Raw genomic sequence first — 16780 nt, forward strand, 5'->3', positions numbered from 1 at the left:
GGGAAATGTTTTTCACTTAAACCAAACAGTTTAAGCAGCTCTCTGCTCATAGGGGCTGTTTAGATACCACCTTCTCTCTTGCAGCTGTGCCCAGGACAGGGCTGTCGCCAGCGGTGGGGCTTTAGGGGCTGAGCCCCCTATCAGATCTTCAGAGCCCCCCACCCAATTCTTAAGCCACGTGCTGCGCTGTAAGGAGGGTTAGAGAATCACCGGCCCAAAGCAATTCTCTAACCCTCATTCTGGCGTGGCGCGCAGCTGTGGCTCAAGATTGGGGTGGGGGCGCTGGGGTCGGGGGGTGGCGCAGCGTGGCTCTTCCTGCTTGGTGGGCCAAGCCAGTATTGCTTAAGCCACGCCACCACTGGCCCAGAGTGATTTTTCTAACCCTCCTTCCTTCCTGTGGCTCTTCCTGCAGAAGGAGGAAGGAAGGAGGGTTAGTGAAACGGCTTCGGGCTGGTGCATTGCTAGTGCACCTTCAACAATACTGGCCCGGCCCGCCAAACTAGTCCTCCTTTCCTTCCCCCCTGCGCCTGGGGAGGAGGGAGAGCTTAAGCTGGGGGAAGACTGGGGTAGGGTGGGGGCACTGCTCACTTCATTTAATATAAATAGCTGTGCCCCAGTGCCCCCCCCCCAAATTCCTGGCTACGGGGCTGGCCCAGGAAGAATGAACTCAAGGTTGGGCCTTGAGCCCGCCTGCTCTGTCCTGCTGCTTCACGGTGGGCAGCATTAAACAGCTTAGCCAAGAGATGTCACCTCTGTGTGATCTCTTCGGACCCTATGAAATCAGTCCTTAAACAGGCCAGTAGGTGGTTCTGAACAGGTCCATCGGGGGTCGGGGTTGCCACTTTAAGCTGTGGCTGGAGACTGGAGAGCGCCCGGTATTTAACTGTATTATTGTTAAACAGTTTTAAAATGTTTTTACTCCGTTGACTCTTATTGTGAACCGCCCTGAGCCTCCTTGTGGGGGAGGGCAGGATAGAAACATAAATAAATAAATAAATAAATAAAGTATTACACCTGGTCTCCAGGTGACAGAGATCCGTTCCTCTGGAGGAAATGGCTGCTTTGGAAGGCGGGCCCTATTGCATTATATCCCACTGAGGTCCCTCCCCTCCCCTCGCCAAACCTTGCCTTCCCCAGCCCCCCCCCCAAAAAACCTCCAGGAATCCATCAACCCAGAGCTGGCACCCCTAATCAGGGAGGAGGTGTAGTCTATTGTGTACTGGATCTGTGCCACACCGACAGGTGTTAGTGGCACTCGGCCTGCTGTTCGGCAAGCCCCCTTGAACTGTAAAGCAGCGGCAGCCGAAGTGAATGAATTGTGTCTTCACTGAGCTGTATGAAGGATGCACAGCGTGCTGCTCATTCAGTGTTATGCCCCTTCTTCAGCTAGAGGGACTGCATGCTGGAGCTTTTAAGAACGATCCTGTGGTGATTATTGTAATGTAAAGACACATCCCCCACCAAAAACACCCATTCCCCCTAAAGAGACTTGCTTTCACCGCTCACAGTGGATCATTTTTGGGAACGGAGTCACTCTGACTACTCCAGATGCTCTTAAAAGCTCAGCACTTATATTTGAAATGTACTCAAGTACATGGAGAGGACAACTCCTATACTCGTGGACTTCTGATTTTGAAATCTACAACTTTTTTCCTGTTCCTTGTGATGGATGCCTTAGTTGTCGATATCCGTCAGTGCGCTGCTACCAGAGGGTAGGCTTCCATTGGGATACCTACCATAAGCATACCATACCTAAAGAACACCGAATATCTTTTTGGGAGGCAGAAGCCACACTACTGATTTATCGTTCTGTTACAAGTGCCTGTGGCCTTAGACTGGGGTCCCCAAATACTTCACTGCAGCCCATCGGGGTGACCCAACACTACCCATGCCCCACAGGGCCGCTTGGCTGACTGTGTGTGTGTAAAGTGTTGTCAAGTCACAGCCAACTTATGGTGGCCCCGTAGGGTTTTCGAGGCAATAGACTAACAGAGGTGGTTTGCCCTTGCCAGCCTCTGCATAGCTACTCTGGAACTCCTTGGTGGTCAGCCATCCAAATACTAACCGGAGCCAACCCTTTCATCGCCTGACAAAGTGTGAGTGCACACAAAAGCTCACACCTTGAATAAAACTTTGTTAGTCTTAAAGGTGCCATTGGACCCTGTTAAGCTTCTGAGATCTGACGAAGTTGGGCTAGCCTGGGCCATCGAAGTCACATTCGCTTTACCCAGGAAGTCCTGGAAACAGTGGTTAAGAACATAAGAACATAAGAGAAGCCAGTGTTGGATCAGGCCAATGGCCCATCCAGTCCAACACTCTGTCACACAGTGGCCAAAAATACCAGATGCCATCAGGAGGTCCATCAGTGGGGCCAGGACACTAGAAGCCCTCCCACTGTTGCCCCCCCCCAAGCAACAAGAATACAGAGCATCCCTTGCCCCAGACCAAGAGTTCCTATCTATACCTTGTGGCTAATAGCCACTGCTGGACCTCTGCTCCATATGCTTATCTAATTCCTTATTGAAGCTGTCCATGCTTGTAGCCGCCACCACCTCCTGTGGCAGTGAATTCCATGTGTTAATCACTCTTTAGTTCTTTGACAGGAGCTAGGGATTAGGGATTATACCAGTTTTCACAAACTTGCTGGTTAAGAACATAAGAACATAAGAGACGCCAATGTTGGATCAGGCCAAAGGCCCATCCAGTCCAACACTCTGTGTCACACAGTGGCCAGAAATACCAGTGCCATCAGGAGGTCCAGCAGTGGGGCCAGGACATTAGAAGCCCTCCCACTGTTGACCCCCCCCCAAGCACCAAGAAGACAGAGCATCACTTGCCCCAGAGCCCCTAGCTATACCTTGTGGCTAATAGCCACTGATGGACCTCTGCTCCATATGCTTATCTCTGTTTTGATTCCATTCTCCCTTGTGAATGGAACCACTCTGACCCTGTTTGGGGAGGGCGGTATATAAATCTAATAAAATTTTAAAAAATCAAAAATCCAGGAGTTATTAATTTTACAACATTTCTGTTGTTCTGTATTGAACTTCCCCCCTCTAAAAATGGGTTTTATAATGCCTACCTGTGGCATAGTAATGAAGAATTATCATCACCAGCAAAGAAAATGGTGGACCCTAGCCTGTGATCGTAACATCTGGAATCCAAAGAGATTTATTGGCATACACCTGTTTGGGTGCTCTAACAGAATTTTCATAACACTCACAAAACCAGTATTTCCAGGATATCTGGTGAAGGGAGCTTTGACTCTCGAAAGCTCTCAGGTGCTCCTGGTCCCTAGCTGTTCTACTGCAAACCAACACAGCTACCCTCCGAAACAGTTCCCAATATGGTGTTGGGTATGTCAACTTTGCCCCTTCCTTGGGTTTGGTTGCCAGGGGGACACGGGGTATGTGAAGAACGTATACTTTCATTTCTGTTCGCTCTGCCATTATCTTCCTCAGCTCAGACATGTAACCTTGAGCCCCAGTCACGACTGGTGTCCTCTTTCCCCTGGGAACCATAGGTCATTATTTAGGCGGACCTTTAGCTTAGGTGTGATTGGCCCAGGCCATTAGGGTCCTGCTTAATTTAGGTATAATTACTTGATTCGCACACTTTCCCCCAGTTCTAACACAGAACCGTTAAGAGCCTGGATCCTATCAATGTCTCAATAAACTGTTTATTTCTTTGAATGGCTGTTGTTGGGAACTGATTTCTCCAGGGGTCTGACAGGTAGCCATGATGTTAAAACAAATATAAAAGCAATGCCCATCTTTAATGTAGATTTACCAATTTGGATGTCCTCCTGCATGGTCAAGATGTATGGGAAGGGGCTGTGGCTCAGTGGAAGAGCCTCTGCTTTGCATGCAGAAGGTCCCAGGTTCAACCCCTGGTATCTCCAGTTAAAAGGACCAAGCAGTAGGAGATCTGAAACACCTCTGCCTCAGATCCCGGAGAACCACTGCCAGTCCGTGTAGATAGTACTGACCTTGGACTGGTGGTCTAATGCAGCTTCATGTAGCCTCTCAGAGAGTTTTAAAAATACCAAGATGGTAGGTTGTATTCAGACAGCGATGTCTGCCAGGCCTCACTGCAGACTTCTGGTTCACCTTCATGCTGAACCTGAAGGTCCCCTCTCCCCCGGGAGCAGCATTTTCAGGGAGATGGGTGGGCTGCCCCAGGAGGGGTAATGCAGAGAAGGTGAGTTCAGGGAACAGAGATGCTTTTTGTTCACTGAGATTATCACTAGGATTCAACCCCAAGACTGGCTTTTCTTTTGTGTTTCACATCCTGCCTGAACTTGAAAACTTGCATTCACCTTGGATGGTCCTAATAAAAAAGTTATCATACCCTCACTGTCTCTGTTGGATTGTGGCCAATCATTTGGAGGAATTAGGAAGAGGGGGGAAATTGACCGTTGCCCCTCTCCCACTGTGTTTCGTGGTGCTCCCCCCCCCGTCCCGTCCCCGGATCAGAGGAATCCAAAGGACCTGTTCTTGGTGCCACGAGGGGATCTGCAGTGGGAGAGGGGATCAGCAGAGACCGGACTAGGATCCGGGAGACCCAAGTTTGGATCCCTACCTTGCCACAGAAGCGTGCTGGGTGTCTTGTGAGTCTAGAACGGAGGAGAACGATGTAAATAAATGAAGCAACAATGTAAATGAATGAGGTAGATAAGTTGGCCAGTCATTTGGAGGAATTAGGAAGGGGGGGGAATTGACCGTTGCCCCTCTCCCACTGTGTTTCGTGGTGCTCCCCTTGTCCCCGGATCAGAGGAATCCACAGGACCTGTGCTTGGTGCCACGAGGGGATCTGCAGTGGGAGAGGGGATCAGCAGAGACCGGACTAGGATCCGGGAGACCCAAGTTTGGATCCCTACCTTGCCACGGAAGTGTGCTGGGTGTCTTGTAGGAGGAGAACGATGTAAATAAATGAAGCAACAATGTAAATGAATGAGGTAGATAAGTGGGAATAATAAAAATTAAAGGTACAGGGGCATAGTGCCTCCTTCATTGGTGGAATTACTCTTCTGTTGATGGAAAACTAAGTTTAAATCCAAATCACTGTCTGTGCATAACACAACACCGCTGTGTCCTCCGGGCACAGAGCAGGGGTCACTGGGAGAAGGGGGGAGGGAGTTGTGAATTTCCTGCATTATGCAGGGGGTTGGAAGAGATGACACTTGGGGTCCCTTCCAGTTCTGTGTTTCTATGAGACAATGCTTCTGTGGTAATCAAATTAGGATGGTATGTATTAAGAGCCTCGCAGCCTGCTCCTGGGTGTGTTTACTTGGAAACGTCCCCCCTTTTTAGTGCTTAGATTTCCATACTCGAGTGCTTTATTTTTAAGGGAGTTTTCTGAGGAAAGAGGCTTGCAAATGAAAATCTATCAAAGGAGGCGAAGAACACAATCAAATTAAAAGCCGCTTTTCAAGTAAAACAGAAGCATCTTGCGTTTCTACGGCATGTCAGGGTTTTTAACGCGAGAGAGCCCGTGAACCTTCAAACTGCCGCTTGAATGAATCGTTTTGAATGCCGTGTTTGGATTTGTTTAGAACTTCGAAGCCAGGCTTACAGAGATGAAGAATGAGCTGCAGTCCCGCGACGACCTCTTGAACATGGTAGAACTGGAATGCCAGCAGTTGCAGAAAGAAGTTGCCAAAATGGAAGACTATAAAAATAAGGAAGGCAATCATGTGAAGTATGTATTGGAAACCCAGGTCTGCACTGTAAGAGTGGGATGATCTAGTTTTATTTATTTATTTATTCGCTCTGGGCAGGCTCAGGGCGGCCCACACAAAAATTAAGACAGATAAAACAGAGCATTTATAAAACCATTAATAAAGTGCTAGTGTACGATATTGCATGAAATAATAGTGTACGATATTGCATGATGATGCACAGTATCGTATCCGTCATGGTGGGTTACAGTCAGCAGTGATTTTAGGACTATCATCTCGGTCCCATGCTGGTTTCGGTTTACGCCGGCGAGGTGCAGGTTGCCGATGATGGTTCCAGGCATAGGGTCTTAGTTACTTTTTCTCAGCATACTCTAGATATGGAACGCCATCCAAAGGAATGTATATGCCAGTCTATCAAAGGACTTAACTGGGTGCTTAAGCAACACGTATTTCACTGAGATTTCCCTTTTTCTCGGCTGCACCCCTGGTATAGCTAGATTCGAATCCAGCAGCACCGTAGAGACCGACAAGATTTTGGGAGGATATAAGCTTTGAGCATCCAAGCTTATACCCCCAAACTCTTGTCGATCTCTAAGAGTCGAATCTAGCCACTACAGACCAACAGGGCTGCCCTCCTGAAACTACCCCCTGGTGTATTCAGAGATATTCTGGATTAGAATTTCAAATTATCTTCCATTTTGGAAGCAGTGTCTCAGAGCTATCTCAGGGCCAAACAACATGCTGCAAGGGAGATCCGCGACTGGATTTGGCAGCATTTCTTTAACATAAAAGCAGCAGCAGGCGTGCCCTCCAATTTGGATTGGGATTATCTTGCTGGGGCCTGATTCGGATCAGTAATGCTGTGCTAGGGGATCTGTCATTTTACTCTCTTCCCCCCACCGCTTCCGCAATATAAATGGGTTGCCCCTTCTGGGAGCAGCTATTTTCGGTGGTGGCCCCAACCCTAACCCTAGCCCCATGGAATAGCCTTCCGGAAGATATTAGGCAGGCTTCCACCCAGCACTGTTTAACACAGGGGCCCCTGACCTTTTTCAGCCCACGGGCACCTTTGGGATTCTGATACAGAGTGGTGGGCACAGTCACAAAATGGCTGCCTTAGAAGGCGGAGCCAGCCACAAAATGTAATTCCACATAGCCACATGCTTAGATGTAATTCTACTATTGGTGTTATACGTAACACTAGTAACTCTTCATCATTTCAGGCAGAAGCTATGCTTAACAGGAGGCCTTTTTAAATTAACAAATTGTTGAAATGTTTTTGTTTTCTTGCCTACGCAGAGTTTATCCTTGTTTTCTTGCCTACACAGTGAAGGTCCTTGTGCTGTGATGGCAGCTGCTTGCCAAAGCAATTTTTTAAAAAATCTGCACAGCTAGTCAGATCTCTCGTAGAGGATCAGAGACCCCACCAGGCCCTGCCCCCTTTCCAGAAATACTTGGTGGGCACCAAGAAAGGTGTTGGTTGGTGCCATGGTGACTATGGGCACCAAGTTGAAGATCTCTAGTTTAGCATGTCTGAGGAAAGCCAAGCTGTGTTTCTTATGCTTTAGTCGGTTCCTTAGATGTAATTCTACTTGTGTGTTGGCTGAGCTCTTTCTCATTTTTAACATACTCTGCGCTGTACCTTTTTTGGGAGGTGATTATGCTTGCTTCGTAAACTGCCTAGAGCCACCCTCATTTTGTTGGGTTGGGGGAAGATGGGATATATTGTTTCAATAAATCAGTTTTTGCTTGGTGGGTGAAGACAGGTTTAGTAAAGTAGGTGGCTGGTATGTTTTTGTCTTCTTGAAGCTATCATCCGCCCTGTGTGTGATTTCAGCTGAAGAAATGTCATTGGGAGAAAGGCTGCGGGGGGACCCTTTCCCAGTGCCATGGACCCAGACAAAATATTGCCTCCTCACCCACCCCATAAGTGTTTTTCTAATGGTAAAGGAAACTCTGGGAAAACAGATCCCCCACGTAATCTGTAAAATGTGCGCCCTCATTAATGGAGACATATTTAGTCTCCGGTATCTCTGGTCAAATGAAATGAAATTGCTGAGCGGTCGGGTTAGAACAGATAAAAGGAAGTACTTCTTCACCCAAAGAGTGATTAACACATGGAATTCACTGCCACAGGAAGTGGTGGCGGCTACAAGCATGGACAGCTTCAAAAGGGAATTAGATAAGCATATGGAGCAGAGGTCCATCAGTGGCTATTAGCCACAAGGTATAGATAGGGGCTCTCAGTCTGGGGCAAGTGATGCTCTGTATTCTTGGTGCTTGGGGGGGGGTCAACAGTGGGGGGGCTTCTAATGTCCTGGCCCCACTGGTGGACCTCCTGATGGCACTGGTATTTCTGGCCACTGTGTGACACAGAGTGTTGGACTGGATGGGCCTTTGGCCTGATCCAACATTGGCGTCTCTCATGTTCTTATGTTCTTAAATGAGGATGGCCAGGTTTAATGTCCATATACGCTACACCACAGCGGTGGGCATATGGAATCCCAGGACTCCTATTTGCTCAACTCACAAGCTGGCTGCAGAAAGCCTCTGTTTCTGCAGTTTACTCATGAGGAGCAGCCATTCGGAGTGCAAGTGGGTTCTCACCCAATCTCCCTTAAGAACATATGACAATGTTGGATCAGGCCAGTGGCCCATCCAGTGCAACACTCTGTCACACAGCAGCCAAAAATACCAGGTGCCATCAGGACGTCCAGCAGTGGGGCCAGGATACTAGAAGCCCTCCCACTGTTGCCCCCCCCCCCAAGCACCAAGAATACAGAGCATCCCTTGCCCCAGACTGAGAGTTCCTATCTATACCTTGTGGCTAATAGCCACTGATGAACCTCTGCTCCATTTGTTGTTGTTGTTCAGTCGCACAGTCGAGTCCGACTCTTTGCGACCCCATGGACCAGCTCCCTCCAGGCCCTCCGGTCTTCCGCCATCCTCTGAAGTTTGCTCAACTTCATGCTCGTTGCATCGATGACACTGTCTAACCATCTCATCCTTTGCCGTCCCCGTCTTCTTTGACCTTCAATCTTTCCCAGCATCAGGGTCTTCTCCAGTGAGTGCTCCCTTCTCATTTGGTGGCCAAAGTATTTGAGCTTCAGTTTCATTATCTGGCCTTCCAGGGAACAGTCAGGGTTGATTTCTTTGAGGATTGACTGATTTGTTCTTCTTGCAGTCCAAGGGACTCTCCAGCACCATAGTTCAAAAGAATCTATTCTTCTGCGCTCGGCCTTCCTTATAGTCCAACTCTCGCAGCCATACATGACTACTGGGAATACCATTGCTTTGACCATGCGGACTTTTGTTGGCAGGGTGATGTCTCTACTTTTTATCATGCTGTTTAGGTTCGCCATTGCTTTCCTCCCTTGAAGCTGTCCATGCTTGTAGCCGCCGCCACCTCCTGTGGCAGTGAATTCCATGTTAATCCAAGAAAATTGTGCTGGCCAGAAACCACCTTCCAGCTGGTGTTCTCAACCGTGGTGTTTCTCCGCTTCTTCCCAGATGTCAGCTTGCCATAGTTCCTCACCGGAAGCCCCCTGATGGAAGCTTCTTAGGTCCCCATTGAAAAGAAAGGAAGGGTAGAGTCTTACTTTTTATGCAAATGCAGGGGATTCAGAGGAACCAGTAGATTGTAGTAATTTCATAATGCTATGACCTGGATAGCCCAGGATAGCCCTATCTCACCAGATCTCAAAAACTAAATGGGGTCAGCCCTGGCTAGTATTTGGATGAGAGACCTCCACAGAATACAGGGGTCGTGACGTGGAGGCAGGCAATGGGAAACTACCTCTGAACATCTCTTGCCTTGAAAACCCTACAGGGTCACCATAAGTTAGTTGCCAACTTTCCAAAAATCTGAGAAAGCCCCGCAGGGGTGCAGGGGTGAGGTTGGGAATGGCTCCTGCAGGAGGGAGGGGATTAGGGCAGGGGTGATGCAGGAAAACCCACCGAGTAGAATCTCTGTTGCCGCTGTGCTTACTGGCAGCTGTGCTGGCACCAGGGAAACTAGGCAAGCCTGTCCCTGTGTGGAACACACCCGAGTGAAGCTGTGTGTCCTCTTATATTTTATTTATTAGATTTCTATTCCACCCTTTCCCGGAGGCCCAGGGCGGATATGAAAAAATACAATGCTGAGAAACAGGAAATTTGTTGGAAACTCCCCCAGGTTTTCCTTCGTGTTCCAACTGTTCAATCCTCTGCAGAGTTATTCCAGTCTAAGTCCACTTATTTACATGACTTAGGTCACACGCACAATTAGCCGCGCCATAGGCGTGAATGCTGGGCGGATTTAAACGGCGCGATCAGACACAAACATCTGGGAAGTGCCCTGTACCCGTCAGCAACCCGTTTTGCTCCGCCGCAGGAGTGGAATAAAAAGACACTGGGGAAAGTCCGGTAGCAAACCGGTTGCTATGGGCCACGGATGGACTTTCCCCTGTGTGATCACTCCAGCGTGCTCCCATGGCGTCAGGATGGTCCGATCGGGCCATCCCGACTCCATGCCGTTGTTTCCCCCCCCCCCTGTCTCGGTATGCACATCATTGCACACTGCATGGGGAGCCCTCAGTGCAGAGATGCAAATCATCGATCCCTTGTTGAAGCACACCGGAAACACATGGCAAAAAAAACACACCCCAATTCATCCGTGGTTGTGTCTGATCACTCAGTGGCGGGCTGTGCCTGCAGCTTCCAAGGACTGTGTGATCGCGCAACTGCGGAGCAAATTCCTACAGAGCCAATAGCCTCGCTTCCCCCCTCCCCCTGCTTTACCTTGTGCGTGTGACTCTGCCATCTTAGACTTGTGACTTTGCATAGGATTGCACTGTCAGTCCCCTACATTTTCTTTGACTAAAATAGCATTGTCTGTCCACTTTGACCTCATTCAGATTTTTTCCCCCCCTGCAAGGGAAGAATCTGGGCATGTAATTTTGTAATGATTCTTTTTTTTTTGAAGGCTTCAGTCGGCTTATGCCCAGTGCATCAAGGAACTGGAGACAAAAAAAGTGGAGATGCATGTCTTGGAACAGCAGTGCGAAAATCAACAGAAAGAGCTAAACCAGGTAATTCCCACTAGAAGTATTTCAGAAACTGATGTTCCAGAATCTTTTCACAAACACAAGTAAGGCAAATTATGATCTGGGCTCTACTGTCTCTTGTTGGAATTACTCATCCAGAGGTTTAGAAAGAAGCTCTCTGTGATAATCATACGCCTAGAATATCTTCTTGCCATTTTTTGCAGGTGCTGCAGCTGCTCTGAATCAGTCATCCCCCAGCTTTCTGTCTTGGGGTAACCCATCAGCCATGGAACCCTTTGCATGTTGCAGAGGATTCTGGGATGCGTTTTAGAGCACAGCAGAGTTCACGGGAAGTGCCCGCCTGGCCTGTTGGCAATGGTTCTACATGAATGGACAATGGACACTAGAATAAGGCCTACTCTAGAATTACAGCAGCATGGAATTGAGAGGTAGAATTAGATAATACATCTTCCAGAGATGCTCTTCTGCTGTTTGTACGGGGTGATGAAACTGTAATGAAAACACAGGCTGCATCCGCTTGGTGAGGATTTGCCTTTTGGCGTTCGTTGCCGCTGTGAATGCAGAAGCATGCATCTTGGAAACAGGCTTCCAAGCTGGAGTTTTCTGTGATCTTTCCTCGATCAGCCTTCATTTTCCCTGAGCTTTCCCCTCTTGTACCACTGGAGAGCTTTTGGAGGGCTTTTTAAAAAACAAACAAACAAACAAACCTGGGCTGCTATAGCATTATAGCAATTACCCTTTTTTTAAAAAAAAGGTCATCCAAAAGTCCTCTGGGTGTGCTGCAGAAAAAATGAAGGACACAAGGGGCTGATAGAAAGATATGGTCAGGACCTGTGAAATGCACGGCTTCATGTCCAGATTGTGTGATAATACATTTGGACTGTGTTTTCTGCAAAATATCTGAGAAAAGCAGGTTTAGAAAAGAACGTGCCAAAACCCGGGAAAGACCAACTGGGCCAGAAGTATTTGTTTTGTCAGAGGATCACAGAATTAGGAATTAGAATTAGAAGGCAATACAAACAAAAGCTAATCTAAGGCATCGCATACCATAAACAGTGCAGGAAATGGATTACAGAGGTAGAAGAGAATGTGGTTAAAGCAAGATAGTAATACAGTAAACAGTGCAATAAACTATGTTTTTATAAAAGCACCCTATGACAGGCCCGTAGCCAGGAAATTTTGGTTGGTGGGGCAGGGGCACTGGGGCACTGGGGCAGGGAAACGGGAAACTTAGGGTGTGTGTGTATTTTTCATATGTGTGTGTGTGCACACGCACCTAGTAGTCATGGCAACTTCTGGTGATTGACAGTGTGTGCACTTGGAAGTCATGTCAACATCTGGTGATTGACCCCTGCTGGGAACTTGGAGGATATTCAGAGAGGTGGCTGAATAAAGCCTGCCCCTGCCTCCCGACTGCTGGTATTCCAAAGTCTCCTATCCACGTACTTGCCAGAGTTGACCCTGCTTAGCTTGGGCTATCCAGGTCAGGCCTAGGAGCAAAGGATTTAATGAGATTACTAATTAGATTTACTCAGTTCCCCGCAGGGGTCATTTTGTAGAAAAAGAGGTGCAGGAGCTCATTAGCGTAACACATTAGCATAACTTATTTGCATATGCCATACCCCCTGACATCACTAGAAGTGTGTCAGAAGGCAACACCCACCACTCAGGCTCCACTGGACTGTTTTGGAATGCTAGCTTTTGTGGGGGGGGGGGAGGAACATGCAGATCTGTCCTCACAGAGGAGGGAGAGCTTGTACCTGAATAAAACTTGGTCTTAAAGGTGCCACTGGACTGTTTTGGACTGGGGGGAGGGGTTCTGCAACTTACCTGGCTGCTTCTTGCTCTGACTGGGGGTTGCTGGGAGCAGGGGTGGGGCTTGTTGCATGTGCCTGCCCCCTGGGCTCTTTACTGCCGGACCTCCGCTCCTGTGCACTCCTGCAGGAAATGACCCCTGGTGTTCTGGGAAGGTAATTCAGGGACCATCCCTTCCAGAGCCTCCCTGCCGCTTCTGGTCAGTTTCACGTCCCTCCAAGCAGCTGTTAGGTTTAACAGCTGATCAGCTGGAGTGAAACTGACCAGAAGTGGCAGTGCCGCTTCCCTGGAAGAGGGAGGGGCAGGGATAAGGAGTGCAGTGCAGTGGAGGTGGGTGGATGGGAGGATCTGGCATCCTCCAGGAGGTGAGCAGGGCTTATCCTTGGTGGGGCTCTGCCTCCCCCAATGCCCCACTGTGGCTACGGGCCTGCCCTATGAATCCGCTCCATTATATGACAGCCTTTATAAAGATGCCCTTCTGAACATTTCTGTCTTGCATAGTCTGCAGAAAGATAGACATGTGGGAACCTCCCTGCCCTACCCAGGCAAGCCATTCACCAAGGCGGGAGCCTCAACAGAGAATGCGCAAGTCCGGACAGTTCCCAGTCTTACCTGTTGGCAGGATGGCGCATTTAAAAGGCCTTGGCCTGTCTGGCCCAGGCTAGCCCAGTCTCATCCGTCCCCAGAAGCTAAGCAGAGTGGGAGCTGGCCAGTACATGGATGGGAGACCACCGAGGAAGTCCGAAATCGCAACACAGAGACAGGCAATGGGAAACCGCCTCTGAACATCTCTTGCTGAGAAAACCCTGTGGGGGGGTTGCTATAAGTCAGCTGCAACTAGATGGCACTTTACACACACACACACACGGACCTTTAAAGTGCTTTGTTCAGCTGAGCCAAGGTGTCTCAATGCTTCATAGCAGGAGAGGCAGTCCTGTAGATATGTGGGACCAGTAACCTGAATTGTACCTGGTGACTGACTCCAATGGAGTAAGTGCAGAATGGGTATAATATGCATACTCTACCTAGCTCCTGATAGCAACCAGGTGGCAGTGTTCTATACCGGCTGGAGTGTTGGAGTAAGAGCAGACTTAGGTAGGGTCTATTATAATAGTCAAATGTGATATTGTGTGGATGCTGTCGTCCCCGTCGTCCCCCCCCCAAATTGCCCAAAGCATGCACATAATATATCTCAATATTGGTATTTGCTACTTTCCAACGTCTCAGTAACAGTAAACGGACAACTTGTGAGTAAGTATAAAAACCTCTGAAAAGGTCAATAGAAAACTGTAAGGGGGGGTAGTTCCATTGCTGCTTTCTGTATTAGCATCCAGAAGGGTAATACTGTTCTAAATGCTCCCCATTTGTTACTGGCAAAAAGATTTTGGAAACTCACAATCTTCACTGTGCTGCCGGGAGAGAATAGGATAGTCCAGGAAACGTGACCTTCAAGGCTGTGTCCAATGCCAGAGAACGTTGCCAGAGAACAGTAAATGACTCCGGTAGCAAATCCTGTATTTTCTTTTATTTCAGTGCCATTTTCCTCTTCAGCAGACTTCCAAAAGTCATTTCTGATTGTTCCTGTTGCCAAAATATCGACACGACTTAGAGAGATGATAGAGGATTCTCTAAGAAAGGTGTGGCCAAACTGTGGCTCGGGAGCCACATGCGGCTCTATCACACATATTGTGCGGCTCCCGGCAGGGCGGCTGGGGAAGCGAAGGGGAGGCAGGCCTCCCCAATTGGTCTTCCCTTCCACAGCCAGTGCTGGGTAGGCTTGAGGTGTGTGTGTGTGGGGGGGAGCAGAGAAAGAAAGCAGCTTTAACTTTAAATATGTTCTCAAAGCCCCCCCCCCGCTGGCTGGCTTGGGGCTGGGGGGGGGGGACTTGAAGGACACATTTAAAGCTAAAGTTGCTTTCTTTCCACCTCTCCCTCCTCCCATCTTTGTTTCTCTCTCTCTTTCTCTCATTCTTTCCATCTCTTCTTTTGTTCTTTCCACCTCTCTCTCTCTCTGTGTCGTAGACAAATAAATATAATTAGCAAACAAATATCACTGGACAAATATTATCAATATCCGTCCTTACCCTTTTTGTTTTTGTTTTTGGCAGTCTCATTTAATGTTAATAAAAAGCAAATTTGCATATTTTCCACTTTAAAATGTGTGTGTGATATTTGCTAATGTCTTTGAGGCTCTCAAATATCTGACGTTTATTCTATGTGGCTCTTAACATTAAGCAAGTTTGGCCACCCCTGCCCTAAGACATGCCTGAGATCGGTCCCTCAGGCATCACGTACTGCCTAAGCCTCACGGTATTTATTTAATTAATTAAGGGGCACGGTGGCTCAGAGGTTAAGACGCTGAGCTGTAGACTGGAAGGTCTGTAGTTCGGCAGTTTGAGTCCCGAGTGCTGCGTGACGGAGTGAGCTCCCGTCTCTGGTCCCAGCTCCGGCCAACCTAGCAGTTCGAAAGGAAGAAACTTCAAGTAGATAAATAGGTACTGCTTTGGTGGGACGGTAACAGTGTTCCATGCACCTCGGCGTTTAGTCATGCCAGCCACATGACCACAGAAACATCTTCAGACAGCGCTGGCTCTTCGGCTTGGAAACTGAGATGAGCACCGCCCCCTAGAGTCGGATTCAACTGGCTTTCAAGCAAGGGAAACCTTTACCTTTATTTATTTAATTGGTGTTTACTATGTTATTTATAGTATACCTTTCTCATTGAGACTCAGTAAGTCAGTACAATCAATAGGATGAGGAGACTTCTAATAAGCAATGTAATGGGACTAGGACAGCAGAAATCTTGGGAGATTACCCACACATGCACACAAACACAAATCCCTGAGTTCCAGATTCTTCTGGCGAGAGATCAGGAGAAAGCCTCATTGCTTTCCCCTCTACTCTCATCACTGCAGAGACTGATGAACATCCCGAATTAGTTTTTCACGTCAGGGAAATCCTGACATCCAAATAACTTGCAAGGTCACTGTTTTGTTCCTGGCACCAAGGAAAATGAGAGGAGAGGGTGGAAGGAGCAGAGGAGGTAATGCACAAGCTGGAAGAAGCCCAACCATCCAGTCCTAAACATTTACACCCTTTTCATTCAGAAGGGTGTAAGTGTACCCAGGAATGTATGGGGATCTTTTCCCAGAGCGAATCTGGGGAGGGGGGAGCAATATCCAAATAGTCCCTCAGTTATCATAGCATCTTGCGGGATGCTGTCAGTTGGTACAACTCCTCCGAGAGCCAGTTCGGCGTAGCGGTTAGGAGCGCGGACTCTGCTCTGGGAGAAATGGGTTTGATTCCCCACTCCTCCGTGTGCAGCTGCTGGTGTGACCTTGAGTCAGTGACAAGTTCTTTCAGAGCTGTTCTCTCACAAGCAGTTCTCTCAAGAGCTCTCTCAGCCCCACCTGCCTCACAGGGTGTCTGTTGTGGGGAGGGGAAGGGAAAGGAGATTATAAGCCGTGCTGGTACTCCTTTGGGTAGTGAAGGGGAGGGTATAAATCCAATCTCCTCATACTCCTCCTCCTCTTCTTTGTCTTTGCTGGTGCAACAGCCTCCTAGTACAGTGATTCTCAGCCACTCAGGAGCCACATGTGACCCTTTGACATGCCCTCTGAGGGTCTTCTGGGCACCATTCCCCAATGGGGCACCTGCCTCATGTCTCAGGAGAGAGGGCACGGCCCTTGCCAGGAAAGGCTTACGGTTGGCAGGTGGCTCCCACCTTGAAGTCACTTCTGCCAGAGAAACGGATATGCTGCAAGCCTCCCTGAAATACAGGCCTCATGCCAGGGTTGGAAATAAATGTGGCTCTTTGAGCTGATGGCGGTTGCAACCTGTGGGGTGGGTACCACTCTCTCAATACATTTCTCATTGTTTGTTTGAGCAGAGGTCCATCAGTGGCTATTAGCCACAAGGTATAGATAGGGACTCTGGGGCAAGTGATGCCCTGTCATCTTGATGCTTGAGGGGGTCAACAGTGGGAGGGCTTCTAATGTCCTGGCCCCACTGGTGGACCTCCTGATAGCACCTGGTATTTCTGGCCACTGTGTGACACAGAGTGTTGGACTGGATGGGCCTTTGGCCTGATCCAACATTGGCATCTCTTATGTTCTTAATGGTGTTTTGCAAACCTCCACAAAACTGGTCCGTGATCCACAAATCCATTTACTGTCTAAGCACAATGAAGGAAATAAGGCCAATAATATACAGTCTGCAGGTGGATTTCTAACCCCTCTGA

General features: G+C 48.5%; 1 protein-coding gene and 1 non-coding gene across 2 annotated transcripts in view; both read left to right on the forward strand.

Annotated features, from left to right (window-relative positions):
- The window catches only part of CCDC67 (coiled-coil domain containing 67), an 88620-nt gene that overhangs the window by 29395 nt on the left and 42445 nt on the right, over nt 1-16780 (forward strand). The window contains exons 6-7 of the mRNA XM_015416229.1: nt 5555-5700; nt 10644-10749. Of these exons, the coding sequence (XP_015271715.1) occupies nt 5555-5700; nt 10644-10749 (252 nt within the window). The remainder of the gene's footprint in view (nt 1-5554; nt 5701-10643; nt 10750-16780) is intronic.
- Nucleotides 3830-3901, forward strand: TRNAA-UGC. The gene has a single exon. It is a non-coding gene; the product is annotated as a tRNA-Ala (tRNA).

This window comes from Gekko japonicus, unplaced genomic scaffold, assembly GCF_001447785.1.
Source record: "Gekko japonicus isolate JY-2015 unplaced genomic scaffold, Gekko_japonicus_V1.1 scaffold568, whole genome shotgun sequence".
Classification (NCBI taxonomy): Eukaryota; Metazoa; Chordata; class Lepidosauria; order Squamata; family Gekkonidae; genus Gekko; species Gekko japonicus.